This window comes from Mobula birostris, chromosome 21, assembly GCF_030028105.1.
Source record: "Mobula birostris isolate sMobBir1 chromosome 21, sMobBir1.hap1, whole genome shotgun sequence".
Classification (NCBI taxonomy): domain Eukaryota; kingdom Metazoa; phylum Chordata; class Chondrichthyes; order Myliobatiformes; family Myliobatidae; genus Mobula; species Mobula birostris.
Genome location: NC_092390.1, coordinates 61,114,198 through 61,130,155, shown reverse-complemented (window position 1 = coordinate 61,130,155; position 15,958 = coordinate 61,114,198). Strand labels below are relative to the sequence as shown.

At 42.1% G+C, this 15,958-nt stretch overlaps 1 protein-coding gene across 7 annotated transcripts in view; it reads right to left on the bottom strand.

Moving 5' to 3' along the window:
- The window catches only part of atrnl1b (attractin-like 1b), a 1,064,590-nt gene that overhangs the window by 602,704 nt on the left and 445,928 nt on the right, over window positions 1-15,958 (bottom strand). For all 7 annotated transcript variants that reach the window (XM_072239599.1, XM_072239598.1, XM_072239600.1 and 4 more), the window contains exon 23: window positions 579-657. In XM_072239599.1, the coding sequence (XP_072095700.1) occupies window positions 579-657 (79 nt within the window). The remainder of the gene's footprint in view (window positions 1-578; window positions 658-15,958) is intronic.

The following is a 15,958-nucleotide window of genomic DNA, read 5'->3' as shown; positions in this document are numbered from 1 at the left end:
ACCTACCTTCAGACTTTTCAGTTTCCCAAGAACCTTCTCCCTAGTAATGGTAACTTTAGCCACTGGGAACTCCAGATACATCCTTGGGAACTCCAAGTACAAAACATAAAATATCATCATTCGTCAAGCCTTTCACTGCTGGGAATATTCTTGAGAATCTTATCATCAAACTAGGGTTGAATAACATTCTTCAAAATAAAAAACATACCTGAACCTTTTAAATCTAAATCATCTACTGATCCAGAGCAGACAAAGCCATATTCTCAATTAGTTTACCTATTTAAAAAGTATTACACAGTGAACGGAAACAAACTGAAGTGACCCTAGGCCTTGAAGCTCATTTATATTAAACCAGAGAATCAATAGTTTAATCTGGATGCTTGACAAAGATCATGTACATGCCATAAATACACAGGCAGCTGTTCTGATACTTGGCTTTCTATAAAATCATTCTCTAAAAAATGTGAACAGTAATGAGGAAATTGACTTAGTAGACTTGACTGTTATTCTATTAAGGCACATTTGATCCTGCTGTATAACAGATAATCAAGAAATCAAAGTGTTTTTGAAAAACTCACCTGTTGATCCTATAGACCATGTGACATTTAAATTGAAGTTGTTGGATGCATTGATAGACAGGTCAAGGTCTTTGTTCATCTGCACAAAAAATACAAATTGAGTCATAAATTCATTAACATGGAAAAGTTAGAGGAATATTAAAAAAGATGAAGGCTTGGAGATATATATGCAGTACTTGTTATCAAACATGCAGGATATTCCAAAGTGCTTAACATCTAATAAAGTACTTTCGAAGTGTAAACACTGTGATAGTTCAGGAAATATGGAAATCAACTTACAAATAACAAATAGGGGTAACTAATGGTGACTTAATGGCGTCTAACGGCAACTCCTTTGCTTGCATTTTTGAAAATAACTCTATTTCCATCTTTAATATCTCTATTTTTCCCTTTCATGGTTCTTTTGAAGACACGGACCTGGAATTACACGCTGGCTACGATTCTTTGCGGGAATGGGACCTGTTCTCGGGGTTTCACAACTGGCCATTATTCGGCAGGGCAAGGGCTTGGCCTCGGAGGACCGAGATCTTGTGGCTCTGGAGACGGACGGATCACAGGTCGGTGTCAAAGCAGGAGATAGCTGTGTCATTGGGGGAGTCAGAAAATCAATGGCTGTGTGCCCAGAGACCCAAGATCTTTGGGTACAGAGCTCGGAAAAAGTGATGCAACGGGCTTTTGACATCATAAACCAGTGAGTTTTATATCTCCCTCCTTGCTGTGAAAACGGAGACACCTCTTTCTCCCTTATTAGGGAGAGAAAAGGTCTGTGGTATGTCTGTGGTATACTGGGTGAACAAGTAGTCTTTGGGGTAACTGCAAGTCTGTGTTTTTGCTGTTGCTTTGATCACGCTTGAGTGCTCGGTGGCGGGTGCCGATGTTTTTATTTTATCGGTGGGGGGGGGATTGTTGCTTGCTGTCACTTATGTGGGGGAGGGAGGGAAGCTGGGGGGGACTTTGGGGTTCTAACATTTAACTGTCATTCATTCCTTAGGGCACTCCTCTGTTTTCGTGGATGGTTGTGAAGAAAAAGCATTTCCGGATGTATATCATATACATTTCTCTGACATTAAATGTACCTTTGAAACCTTTGAAAATAGTCTGGTCCCAAGACAGAACTGTATATAATGCCATATGGTCTGCCTCAGTCATGGATAGTAGGGACCAGCACACAAGTAAAATATTACAGGTCGACCTTCACTAATTCGACTACCTGTAATCCGGCACTGATTATGCTTAATGTGATCCTTCTGTAATTCGTCATTTTCACTAATCCGGCACTCCTCAAGTCCCAATGGGGCCGGATTAGTGAAGGTCGACCTGTAGTTAAAAAAAGAATCAAAGGCTCTACCTCATCCACCTAAGCAAGGAGACAGGACATTGTTTTATTTTTCTTCATATAAATGATGTAACTTCAACACTACCTTAGTACCCCGGTACTCTACTGGATTTTTGTGCCCACTTTTCTGCAGTGGGACTAGAATTCTTTTCCTGGCTCAGAGGCAAAAGTGCTTTCAAATAAGACCGTAAGATATAGGAACAGAATTAGGCCATCTGGCCCATCAAGTTGGCTCCGCCAATTCAATATGGCCGATCCATTTTCCCTCTCAGCCCCAAACTCCTGCCTCCTCCCTTATCCCTTCATGCCCTGACTAATCAAGAATCTATCAATGACCTTAAATATACCAAAAGACTTGGCTTCCACAGCCACCTGTTTCAACAAATTCCACAAATTCACCACTCTCTGGTTAAAGAAATTCTTCCTCATCTCCGTTCTAAAAGGACGCCCCTCTATTCTGAGGCTGTGTCCTCTGGTCTTAGACTCTTCCACCATAGGAAATATCGCTCCACATCAACTCTTTCAAGGTCTTTCAACATTCAGTAGGTTTCAATGTGGTCACTCCTCATTGAAACACTATTAACTCTAAAATCCTTGCTGAAATAAGGAAGTACATTTGTTAGAATGAATGACATTTCGCCCCAAATATTCCATAAAACATGGAAATAAAAATATGGACAAACAAGAGAAAATCTGCAAATGTTGGAAATCTGAGCAACACACACAAAGTGCCGGAAGAACTCAGAAGATCAGGTAGCATCTATGGAAAACAACACAGTCCATGTTTCGGGCCGAAATCCTTCGGCAGGACTGGAGAAATAAAGCTGAGCACTCGGTTTGAAAGGTGGTGGAAGGGAGAGAGAAATGCCAGGCAATAGGTGAAACTTGGAGGGGGAAGGTTGAAGCAAAGAGCTAGGAAGTTGATTGGTGAAAGAGACAGAAGGTCATGGAAGAAAGAAAAAAAGGGGGGAGGGGTGGGAAAGGAGATAACATGAGAGGGGGAAAAGGGGATGGGAAATGGTGAAGGTGGGGGAGGCATTACTGGAAGTTTGAGAAATTGAAGTTCATGCCATCAGGTTGGAGGCTACCCAAACAGAATACAAGATATTGTTCCTTAAACCTAAGAGTGGCCTTATTATGACAGTGGCGACATAGATGGACATATTGGAATGGGAATGGTAAGTGGAATTAAAATAGGTGGCCACTGGAAGACACTTCACCTGTGACTCTGTTGGGGTCATATACTGTGTTCAGTATTCCCAGTGTGGCCTCCTGTAAATCGGTGAGATCTGACATAGATTGGGAGACCGCTTTGCCAGGTATCTACACTCCATCCGTCAGAACAAGCAGGATCTCCCAGTGGCCACGCCCCCTTCACAATTTCCCATCTTCCTTTCCCCCTCTCATGTTACCTCCTTGCCCCACCCATCGTGCTCTCACCCCTCCCCTTCCAAGTTTCACCTATTGCCTGGTGTTTCTCTCTCCCTCTCTCCCCCACCCTACCTTTCAAATCTACTCTTCAGCTATTTTTCTCCAGTCCTGCCAATGGGTTTTGGCCCAAAACGTCAACTGTGCCTTTTTCCATGGATGCTGCCTGGCCTGCTGAGTTCCTCAAATAAAAAATACGGACATTGTTAATCTTCACAGGAATACATTTAGGCCCAGTAAAGATTTATTTTATCTATCATTTTATCTATTTACCTGAAGCAACAGCTATAATTGGAAATATAATAAAATTGCCAATAATATTGAAAACCATAATCCTTTTTAATGCCAGTTACTTACAAAATTATAAGGAGATTACAGGCAAGCAAAGATTCATTTCTGCATGAGGCAGTAATCCTTTGTGAACTATTTTCTCCAGTAATTGGTATTGTGGGAAAACAGTGATCACAAACCAAAATTATTTCAAAGCCAATACTGCTTTGCATTATTTAAGAAAACTGCATAGAATACAATTTGAAATATAATGCACAAGCAAGGCAAGCTTTCTTATAGAAAAAAGGAATGATCAATTGCACCTATCAGCTGTACTTGAGGTGTGTTGGACCTCAAAGCTGTTAGGCACCCAAGCACTCATATCATTCTCATTACATTCAGGGAGTTGACAAGCTATGTGCCAGGGACCACATTCACTCAAACACAGAAGCTGACCTTTAGCCCAGTTACTAAAGAAAATTGTAAATGTGTGCAGACCATGAAGGATCTGATAATGAAGATGAAAATTAAACAAAGATCTACACAAAATCTGAGTGAATAGCTTACCAATAAAAAAGACTGATTAATTCATGTGTGTGCTTTTGGGGGTGAAAAATACAATGAATAAGCAGTCAGAAAGGGGGAAGAAAATTAATTATTATGAGCATTATATGAATGCAATAGATGTGCAATCAAGGTCATGATATGCAGATGTACTTTGCACAAGATGTACTTGAGTATTTTGCTTTTCTGTACAAAAGATTGGATAACGTCAATGGTTAGCTTCTCATTCATAGCTGCAGTGCTCATATACTGCATAATGGAATTCTGAAACATTAGCTCTCAAGGTGTTTAAGCAACCATGTGTCCAGTATTATTCACATTACAGCTAGGGGCTTAACAAATTAGCCACTTACTGGGTACCATGTGCAAGGCCAAATTATTTTTTATTGAGATACAGCACAGAATAGACTATCGATTCTTGAAAGATCATTGCTAATGCCTCCGTGTCCAGCTACTTCCTTCAGAATCAGAGGGTGCATTCCATCAGGTCCAGGAGATTTATCCACCCTCAGACCACTAAGCTTCCTGAGCACCATCTCAGTCATAATTTTCACCGCACATACTTCACCTCTCTGACACTCTTGAATGTCCAGTATACTGCTTCCACTGCGAAGACTGATGCAAAATACACATTCAGTTCTTCTGCCATCTGTGTCTCTCTATCTCCAGTGCCATTTTCTATTGGTCCTATATATACCCTCAACTCTCTGCTACCTTTTATATACTGTACTTAAAAAAGCTTTTAGTATCTTCTTTGATATTATTCACAAGCTTCCTTTCATTATTCACCTTTTCCTTCCTACTGACCTTAGTTTCCTTCTGTAAATTTTTAAAACTTCCCAATCCTCTACCTTCCCACTAGCTTTCGCTTCCTTGTATGCCCTCTCCTTTGCTTTTACTTTGACTCTGGCTTCATTTTAGCTGCTTCATGAGCAACAACGCCATTAATTTTAATGAGATCACTGAAAGTAAATCTATAAGCTTACTTTTTTTAAATTAATGTTTCAATTAACATTTAAATTAAGAATAGAAGTTACACAAATCTATATTATTTTTAAAACTAATTTTCCTTTTTTTCTAACTGTCCTTGATTACCATTTTTCTAATGAAAGGTCATCAAATTGAAATATCAAATGTTTCTCTCTCCAGTTGGCCTGTTGCATATTTCTAGCATTTTGTTTTATTCGAATTTCTGCAGTTCTCTAAATATGCATTAACCCAATGCCTAAAGATGTTTTCTTCAAAATTAGATTGTTGGTTTTAAAGAGATGCTGTTTCATTTTATTCATAGAATTACACCGTACACTTTACTTGACATCATCCCATCTATCAACAGAGCATAAGCATCTTCAGAGAAGGTTTATTTATGTGTGGATATTCTGAGGCGAGTGGTACCTCAGTCAGATAGAAATGCAAACTAAAGCATGAAGCTTTTTTTTTATGAATGCAGCCAAAGATGCCCAATCACATATAAACTTCCAAAATCAACAGAGGAAAAAAAATTGTAGATGTTAGGATTCTAAATACAACATGTCAGAAACACTCAGTAAGTCATGCACCATCTCTGGAGAAATATTGTCCCTCTATTCGGTGAAACCCATTGTTCAGTCTGCTCTTACCTTTCAAGTCATATTCTGTCTGATCTTGTTTCTATTCATTCTCAACTTTCTGCCCTTTCCATTTATTTCTGAGATAACCCAAGCCCACAGCGACTTCATTTCTAGGTCTGAACGAGTCTATCTGCATCGCCCAATCCTTTTAGACTTGTACATCACTAAAGCATGGCCTTAATCACCTTCCACCACCTCAACTGACTGAACTCACTGATATATTCAACAACTTCTTCAATTCCTCTCAGTTGTACCCACACCATCCAAGTCATAGCTTTGACTATGACAACTTAAATGTATCTAAGTTAAATAAGTAGAAACGTTTCTGATTTTATGCAGTTCCTCTTCTAAGTGCTATAACAGAGTAGTGATAGATATCTATTATAAATCTTCAAACTCCCTTATCTTGATTAACCCTCTTCTCCCTGCGAGGGATTTCACTCTCGTCTTCTGCACACTCCATCTCTCATGATTGAATTCTCCACTCCAATGCCTGGGAGATGTTTTCAAATTTCTTAACAATTGCTTTCCTTCTACCAAGATTTTCAGGGCTCTCAACTGTATCTCCTCTGATTGCCTCTTCTCTAAGAAGGATAAAAGAAGGCTTCCCCTTATCCTCATCTTCCTGTTGAGAAACCTCCACATTCTTCAAACTACTTTCATAATTTCAGTCACCTTTTATGATCTACAAACTCACTTCCAAGGACTCGGTACAACTCACATTCTCAGTAAGTATTACTTCTATTTGCACGATTTAAATTCTTTTTGCATATTGCCCATTAGTGATGGTCAGTCTTTCTTATGAATAGTTATTTTTTCTAAAATTCTATTATATTTCTATTTTTCCCATAAACACAGTGAGAAAATGAATCCCAAGGTAGTATATGTTAACACATATATACTTTGCTAAATAAATTTACTTTGAACATTTATTGAGATTCCACTATGAGAAGCAAGTTACCCTCTGCTGCTGATATTCCTGTTCTTCCTGCAACTATCTGGAGCATACTCACACATATCATTTCTCTCAGAATCTCTCAGTGCAATCATGGGAAATGCAATACCTGCCCGTTCAGCTTATCCCTTCTCAGATTACAGGACACAAACAGTCCTTCTATATTCGGCAATAACAATTCCACTGCAATTCTTCAATGTAAATTATTGCACTCAGTGCTCACAGAGAGCCTCTTCTACCCTGGAGAACCCAATGCACCTGCGGTAACAGCTTTGCAGAGCAATGCGATTCGGTCCACAAAGGTGACCTGGGGCTTGTTTGTTTATTTATTATCACCAGCATGTGTCGTAAAATTTGTTAACTGAGTGGCAGCAGTTTAATGCAATACATAATATAGAAGAAGAAAGAAAATAATAAATAAATAAACAGATAATCAATCAATTACAATATATGTACATTGAATAGATTAAAAATTGTGTTAGAAAAACAAAGATAATATACAAGTGTCCCCCACTATTTGAACGTTCGCTTTACAAAAGACCTACATGAGTTACCTGTTTTCGCTAACAGAAGGTGTTTTAACTGTTACAGAAAAAGGCAGTGCACGCCCCGAGCAGCCAAGCTCCTCCCCTGGAACTGCATTCTAGCCGGTATTGCTTAAACACGTGCCTGTGAGCAGCCGTTAGCAAGATGAGTTCTAAGGTATCAGAAAAGCCTAAAAGAGCTCGTGAGGGTGTTACACTTAGCGTACAACTAGACACAATTAAGCGTTTTGATCGTGGCGAACGAAGTAAGGACAAAGTGAGTTTGGCTTGTGGAAAATGATGAAGATGATGTTGAAGAGGTTTTGGTATCCCATGACCAAGAACTGATAGATGAAGAACTGATGCAATTGGAAGAGGAAAGGATAACAATTGAAACCGAATGCAGCAGAGAACGGACCAAAAGTGAAGTCATCCAGAAACTGAATGTGAAGCAACTGCGTGAGATTTTCTCTGCAATTGACAACAATGATTGCAGAAAAGTACAAATTTAATTTTGAAAGGGTACGCCCGTTTAGGGTATATTTGCAGGATGGTTTGAGTGCTTACAAAGAACTGTATAAGCAGTCAAGCATACTGTCGTTTTTCAAGCCTTCCACATCAGCCACAGCAGACGACGAACCTCGACCTTCGACATCGAGGCAGGCAGACATAGGAGAAGATGACCTGCCTGCCCTGATCGACGATGAGATGACACCCCAGTGTCCCACCACCCCAAACCCTGGGCCGCTAATTATTTAGTTGCTGCCCAGCATGTCAATGTTGGCCCAGATCAGAGGTGATTGCCGATTGCGTCGCGTCTGATCTGGCCCAACATTTACGCGCTGGGCGGCACCTAATTAATTACCTTGTAATTTTGGCTTTTTTCTTAAAAATGTGTTGGGTGCATCCCAGCTACTGCTGTACCACTGCATGCTTCGCGGATCGGTATCGGTCAGCAGCCTGGAGGGTGGGGGCCACTGCACCACCCCAACCTCTGACGACTGAGCCTAACACACCATCATTAGCGTGCTCGGCGCTGTCTTCCCAATTCCAGTAAGTGATACTACACTGTACATACATTATTTCTACTTTATATAAGCTGTGTATTTTTATGCGTTATTTGGTATGATTTGGCAGCTTCGTATCTTAAAGGTTACTGGAAAGAGTGTTTCTGCCGAGAGTGCTTGTGCAAGATTTTCACTACAGAGAACAGTGCAGCAATGATTGCAGAAAAGTATTTCTACTTTATATAGGCTGTGTATTTATCATATCATTTCTGCTTTTACTATATGTTACTGTTATTTTAGGTTTTATGTGTTATTTGGCATGATTTGGTAGGTTAATTTTTGGGTCTGCGAATGCTCACAAATTTTTCCCATATAAATAAATGGTAATTGCTTCTTCATTTTACGACATTCCGGCTTACGAACCATTTCATAGGAACGCTCTACCTTCAGATGGTGGGGGAAACCTGTATATTAAGAAGTGAGTTAGTGTTCAAGGGTTGAATGACCATTTAGGAATCGGATGGCAGAGGGGAAGAAGCTGTTCCTGAATCGCTGAGTGTGTGCCTTCAGGCTTCTGTATCTCCTGCCTGATGATAACAGTGAGAAAAGGGCATGCCCTGGGTGCTGGAGATCCTTAATAATAGGTACTGCCTTTCTGAGACGCTGCTCCCTGAAAACAACTTGGGTACTTTGTAGGCTAGTACCCAAGATGGAGCTGACTAGATTTACAACCCTCTACAGCTTCTGTGCAGTAGCCCCCTCCCCCCTCATACCAGACAGTGATGCAGCTTGTCAGAATGCTCTCCATGGTACATCTATAGAAGTTTTTGAGTGTACTTGTTGACATGCCAAATCTCTTCAAACTCCTAATATAGTAGCTGTCTTGCCTTCTTTATAACTACATCAATATGTTGGGACCAGGTTAGATCCTCAGCGACCTTGACACCCAGGAACTTAAAGCTGCTCACTCTCTCCACTTCTGATCCCTCTGTGAGGATTGGTATGTGTTCCTTCGTCTTGCCCTTCCTGAAGTTCACAATCAACTCTTTCATCTTACTGACGCTGAGTGCCAGGTTGTTGCTGCAACACCACTCCACAAGTTGGCATACCTCGCTCCTGTCGCCATCTGAGATTTTACCAAAAATGATTGTATCATCAGCAAATTTACAGAAGACATTTTATCTGTGAGTAGCCACACAGTCATGGGTATAGAGAGAGTAGAGCAGTGGGATATGCACACATCCCTGGGGTACACCAGTGATGATTGTTAGTGAGGAGGAGACATTACCAGCAATCCGCACAGATTCTGGTCTTCCTGTTAGGAATGTGAGGACGCAATTGCAGAGGGAGGTATAGAGGCCCAGGTTCTATAACTTCTCAATCAGGGCTGTGGGAATGATGGTATGAAATCCTGAGTTATAGTCGATGAACAACACCCTGACATAGGTGTTTGTATTTTACAGGTGGTATTAAACCTTGTGGTGAGCCATTGAGATTGCATCTGCCTTTGACCTATTGTGGCAATAGGTCAATTGCAATGGGTTCAGGTCCTTGCTGAGGCAGGAGTTCAGTCTAGCCATGACCAACCTCTCAAAGCATTTCATCACTGTAGATGTGAGTGCCACCAGGCAATAGTCATTAAGGCTGCTCACATTATTCTTCTTAGGCACTGGTATAATTGTTGCCCTTTTGAAGCAAGTGGGAACTTCTACCTGTAGCAGTGAGAGGTTGAAAATGTCCTTGAATACGCCAATCAGTTGGTTGGCACAGGTTTTCAGAGCCTTACCAGGTACTCCATCAGTACCTTCCGCATTGTGAGGGTTCACTCTCTTCAAAGACAGCCTCTGAGGCACAGATCACAGTGTCATCAGGTGCAGCAAGATGGGCATAGAACGCTTTGAGTTCATCTGGTAGTGAAGATTGTTGCCATACAGCAAGATGGGCATAGTACCCTTTCAAGATGGGCATAGAACGCTTTGAGTTCATCTGGTAGTGAAGATTGTTGCCATACATGCTTTGTGGGAAGCAATGTCTTGCAAACCCTGCCAGAGTTGCCGTACATCCGATGTCACCTCCAACCTTGTTCATATTTGTTTCTTCGCCCTTGAAATAGCCCTCCGTAAATCATAGCTGTTTTTCTGGTACAGACCTGGGTTACCAGACTTGAATGCCACAGATCTAGCCTTCAGCAGACGACATACCTCCTGGTTCATCCGCGGCTTCTGGATTGGGAATGTACAATAATTCTTTGTGTGCACACACTCATCCACACAGATTTTAATGAAGTCGGTAACAACTGCAGCATACTCATCCAGATTCAAAGATGAATCCTTGAATGCAGTCCAGTCTACCGACTCAAAGCAGTCCTGTAAGCGTTCCTGTGCTTCCCTTGTCCATACCATCTTGGTCCTCACTACTGGTGCTGCAGTCTTCAGTCTCTGCCTATACTCAGGGAGTAGAAGTACAGCTGGGTGATCAGACTTCCCGAAGTGAGGGCGTGGAATAGCACAGTAGGCATTCTTGATGGTGCTGTACAAGTATATTAAAAGGATAGTAAGGGACAAAATTGGTCCCCTAGAAGATCAGAGTGGTTGTCTACGTGTGGAGTCTCAGGAGATGGGGGAGATCTTAAACAGTTTGTTTTTTCATCAGTATTTACTCAGGAAACTGGCAGAGTGTATATGGAAGGAAGGGAAACAAGCAGTACTGTCATGGAACATATAGAGACTAAAGAGAAGGAGGTGCTTGCTGACTTACAGCGAATAAAGTTAGATAAATCCCCCAGGCCTGACAGGATATTTCTTTGGTCATTGAGAGAGACTAGTGTAGAAATTGCAGGGGCCCTGGCAGAATATTTAAAACGTCCTCAGCCACCGGTGCAGTGCCGGAGAACATGTTCTTCCGTTGTTTAAAAAAGGCTCTAAAAGTAAACCAGGCAATTACAGACCAGTGAGCCTAACATCAGTAGTAGGTATATTATTGGAAGGTGTTCTGAGAGATCGGATATACAAGTATTTGGACAGCCAAGGGCTGGTTAAGGATAGTCAGCATGGCTTTGTGCGTGGTAGATAGTGTTTAACGAATCTTGTAGAGTTTTTTGAGGAGGTTACAAAGAAAGTAGATGAGGGAAAGGCTGTGGATGTTGTCTACATGGACTTTAGTAAGGCCTTTGACAAAGTCCCACATGGGAGATTAGTTCAGAAGGTTCAGACACTAGGTATCCTTGGAGAGGTTGTAAACTAGATTTGAAATTGGCTGTGTGGGAGAAGACAAAGAGTGTTTCTCCGACTGAAGGCCTGTGACTAGTGATGTGCCTCAGGGATCTGTGCTGGGACCATCGTTGTTTGTTGTCTATATCAATGATCTACATGAAAATGTGGAAAATTGGATCAGCAAGTTTGCCAATGACACTGAGATTGGAGGCGTTGTGGACGGCGAGGAAGGCTTTCAAAGCTTGCAGAGGGATCTGGACCAGCTGGGAAAATGAGCTAGACAATGGCAGATGGAATTTAATGCAGACAAATGTGAGGTGTTGCATTTTGGAAGGACAAGTCAAGGTAGGACATACACAGTAAATGGTAGGGCACTGAGGAGTCTGAAGGAACAAAGGGATCTGGGAGTTCAGATACATAATTCCCTGAAAGTGGCATCACAGGTGGACAGGGTGGTAAAGAAGGCTTTTGGCATCCAGGCATTCATAAATCAAAGTATAGAGTACAGGAGTTGGAATGTTATGGCAAGGTTGTATAAGACATTGGTGAGGCCAAATTTAGAATATTGTGTGCAGTTCTAGTCACCTAACTATAGGAAGGATATCAGTAAGATTGAAAGTGTGCAGAGAAGATTTACTAGGACGTTGCTGGGTCTTCAGGAGTTGAGTTACAGGGAAAGACTGAACAGGTTAGGACTTTATTCCTTGGAGCGTAGAAGAATAAGGGGAGATTTGATAGAGGTTTACAAAATAATGAGGGGTCTATACAGAGTAAATGCGAGTAGGCTCTTTCCACTTAGATTAGGAGAGATGAACATGAGAGGACATGCCTTTAGGGTGAAAGGGGAAAAATTTAGCGGGAACATTAGAGGGAACTTCTTCACTCAGAGAGTGGTGGGTTTGTGCAACCAGCTGCCATCTGACGTGGTAAATGCGGGCTCACTCTTATGTTTTAAGAGCAAATTGGATAGGTACATGGATGGGAGAGGTCTGGAGGGTTATGGACTGGGTGCGGGTCAATGGGACTAGCGGAATAAAGTTTTGGCACAGACTAGAAGGGCCGAATGGACTGTTTTTCTGTGCTGTAGTGTTCTATGATTCTATATTCCGGAAGATAGACACTTAGCATAGTAACCATAGAAACCATAGAAACTACAGCACAGAAACAGGCCTTTTGGCCCTTCTTGGCTGTGCCGAACCATTTTCTGCCTAGTCCCACTGACCTGCACACGGACCATATCCCTCCATACACCTCCCATCCATGTATCTGTCCAATTTATTCATAAATGTTAAAAAAGAACCCACATTTACCACCTCGTCTGGCAGCTCATTCCATACTCCCACCACTCTCTGTGTGAAGAAGTCCCCCCTAATGTTCCCTTTAAACTTTTCCCCCCTCACCCTTAACCCATGTCCTCTGGTTTTTTTCTCCCCTTGCCTCAGTGGAAAAAGCATACTTGCATTCACTCTATCTATACCCATCATAATTTTATATAGCTCTATCAAATCTCCCCTCATTCTTCTACGCTCCAGGGAATAAAGTCCCAACCTATTCAATCTTTCCCTGTAACTGAGTTTCTCAAGTCCCAGCAACATCCTTGTAAACCTTCTCTGCACTCTTTCAACCTTATTTATATCCTTCCTGTAATTTGGTGACCAAAACTGAACACAATACTCCAGATTCGGCCTCACCAATGCCTTATACAACTTCACCATAACATTCTAGCTCTTATACTCAATACTTTGATTAATAAAGGCCAATGTACCAAAAGCTCTCTTTACGATCCAGCTGCCTGTGACGCCACTTTTAGAGAATTTTGTATCTGTATTCCCAGATCCCTCTGTTCCACTGCACTCCTCAGTGCCTTACCATTAACCCTGTATGTTCTACGTTGCTTTGTCCTTCCAACGTGCAAGACCTCACACTTGTCAGTATTAAACTCCATCTGCCATTTTTCAGCCCATTTTTCCAGTTGGTCCAAGTCCCTCTGCAGGCTCTGAAAACCTTCCTCACTGTCTACTACACTTCCAATCTTTGTATCATCAGCAAACTTGCTGATCCAATTTACCACATTATCATCCAGATCATTGATATAGATGGCAAATAACAATGGACCCAGCACTGATCCCTGTGGCACACCACTAGTCACAGGCCTCCACTCGGAGAAGCAATTCTCTACTACCACTCTTTGGCTTCTTCCATCGAGTCAATGTCTAATCCAATTTACCACCTCTCCATGTATACCTAGCGACTGAATTTTCCTAACTAACCTCCCATGCGGGACCTTGTCAAAGGCCTTACTGAAGTCCATGCAGACAATATCCACTGCCTTCCCTTCATCCACTTTCCTGGTAACCTCCTCGAAAAACTCCAATAGATTGGTCAAACATGGCCTACCACGCACAAAGCCATGTTGACTCTCCCTAATAAGTCCCAGTCTATCCAAATGCTTGTAGATTCTGTCTCTTAGTACTCCCTCCAATAACTTACCTACTACCGACGTTAAACTTACTGGCCTATAATTTCCCGGATTACTTTTCGATCCTTTTTTAAACAACGGAACAACATGAGCCACTCTCCAATCTTCCGGCACCTCACCTGTAGACAGCAACATTTTAAATATTTCAGCCAGGGCCCCTGCAATTTCAACACTAGTCTCCTTCAAGGTCCGAGGGAACACCCTGTCAGGTCCCGGGGATTTATCCACTTTAATTTTCCTCAAGGCAGCAAGGACCTCCTCCTTTTCGATCTGTACAGTTTCCATGATCTCACTACTTGTTTCCCTTAATTCCACAGACTTCATGCCAGTTTCCTTAGTAAATACAGACGCAAAAAACCTATTTAAGATCTCCCCCATTTCCTTTGGTTCCGCATATAGCCGACCACTCTGATCTTCAAGAAGACCAATTTTATCCCTTACAATCCTTTTGCTCTTAATATACCTGTACATTTATGATACAAGTTAAAAAGCAAACAGAAGATCACTCCTGGCACTTCATACGGTACATAGTGAGACCTGCCCTGTGGCAGGGAGTTCAGTAGTCTCACTGCCTGAGGGGAAGAAGCTTCTTTTTCTACCCTAACCGTCCTTGCCCTAATGTTACCGTACCTCCTGCCTGATAGTAGGGGGTCAAAGAGATTATCAAACAGATGGGAGGGAACCTTATATAATACTAAGGTCCCTGTGTGCACAGTACTCCTGATAAATATCTCAGATAAGTGAAAGAGGGACACCGATGAACTTCTCAGCAGTCTTTACAATTCTTTGTAGGGACATGCTTTCAGATGCCTTGTAAATCCCATACCAGACAGCTGATCAGGACACTCTCGATGGTGTTCCTGCTAAAGAAAATGGTTAGAATTGGGGGGGGGGGGGGGGGAAGGAAAGACACTGTTGTGCTTTCTTGACAAAAGAGTGTATACAGAAGGAATCTGTGAGATTATCCATTATGTGCACTCCCAAAAACTTCGTGATCCTAACTGTCTCTTCGAGGAGCCATTTATGTGATATAGGAGCAGTCAGCCTGAATCTTCCTAATGTCCTGAATCATCTCTTTAGTCTTAAAGTTGTTGTGTTTGCACCATTCCACCAATTGCACAACCTCCTCTCTGTACAATGTCTTGCCATGTTGTTGAAGAGACCAACCACTGTTATGCCATCAGCAAACTTGATGATTCGGTTTGAACTGTACAAGGGTAGATTTCTATATTCTATGTTCTTACTGGATCTTGTAGTGCCGTCATGGATCAGCAACGTGAACAGCAATGAGCTGAGCATGGAAACTGGGAGGCACTGGTGCTCAGCGTGATGGAGCTTGAGATGTTGCTGCCAACACATACTGACTGTGGTCTTTCTGTCAAGAAGTCCAAGATCCAGTTCAAAAGAGAGGTGCTGGGACCCAACAAGGGCAGGTTCTGAGGGATGATTGTATTAAACACAGAGCTGGAGTTGTTAAACTGCATCCTGGCATATGAGGCACCATTTTCCAGGTGGATCAGGACAGAATAGATGGCAGAGGCTATGGCATTGTCAGAAGACCAATTTGACCAATAAGTAAACTGGAAAGGCTCCAATGTAGTATGAAGATGGGATTGAGTGGACCCATAACCAGCCACTCAAAGCTCTTCGTTATTGTTGAGTTCAGTGCCACTGGACATAATCATTAAAGCAGGTTACCACAGCCCTCCTAAGACACCAGCATGATGATGGTTGCCTTGAAGCTTGCGGGGGCAGTGGACCGTCCCAGAGAGATGTTGAAGATGATTGCTAGAAGCTCTGATAACTGGGCTCACAGACCCTCAAAACATGAGCAAGTATGTTATCAGGCCCCGCAGTTTACATGGGTTGATCCTGATTACAGTCTTCCTCACATCAGCTATGGCCAGAGTGCCTGCAACTCAGGAGGCAGAGGGGGGTGGGGGGGGTATTCCTCACCAGCACATCATTCAATGCATCAAACCATGCATAAAAGAC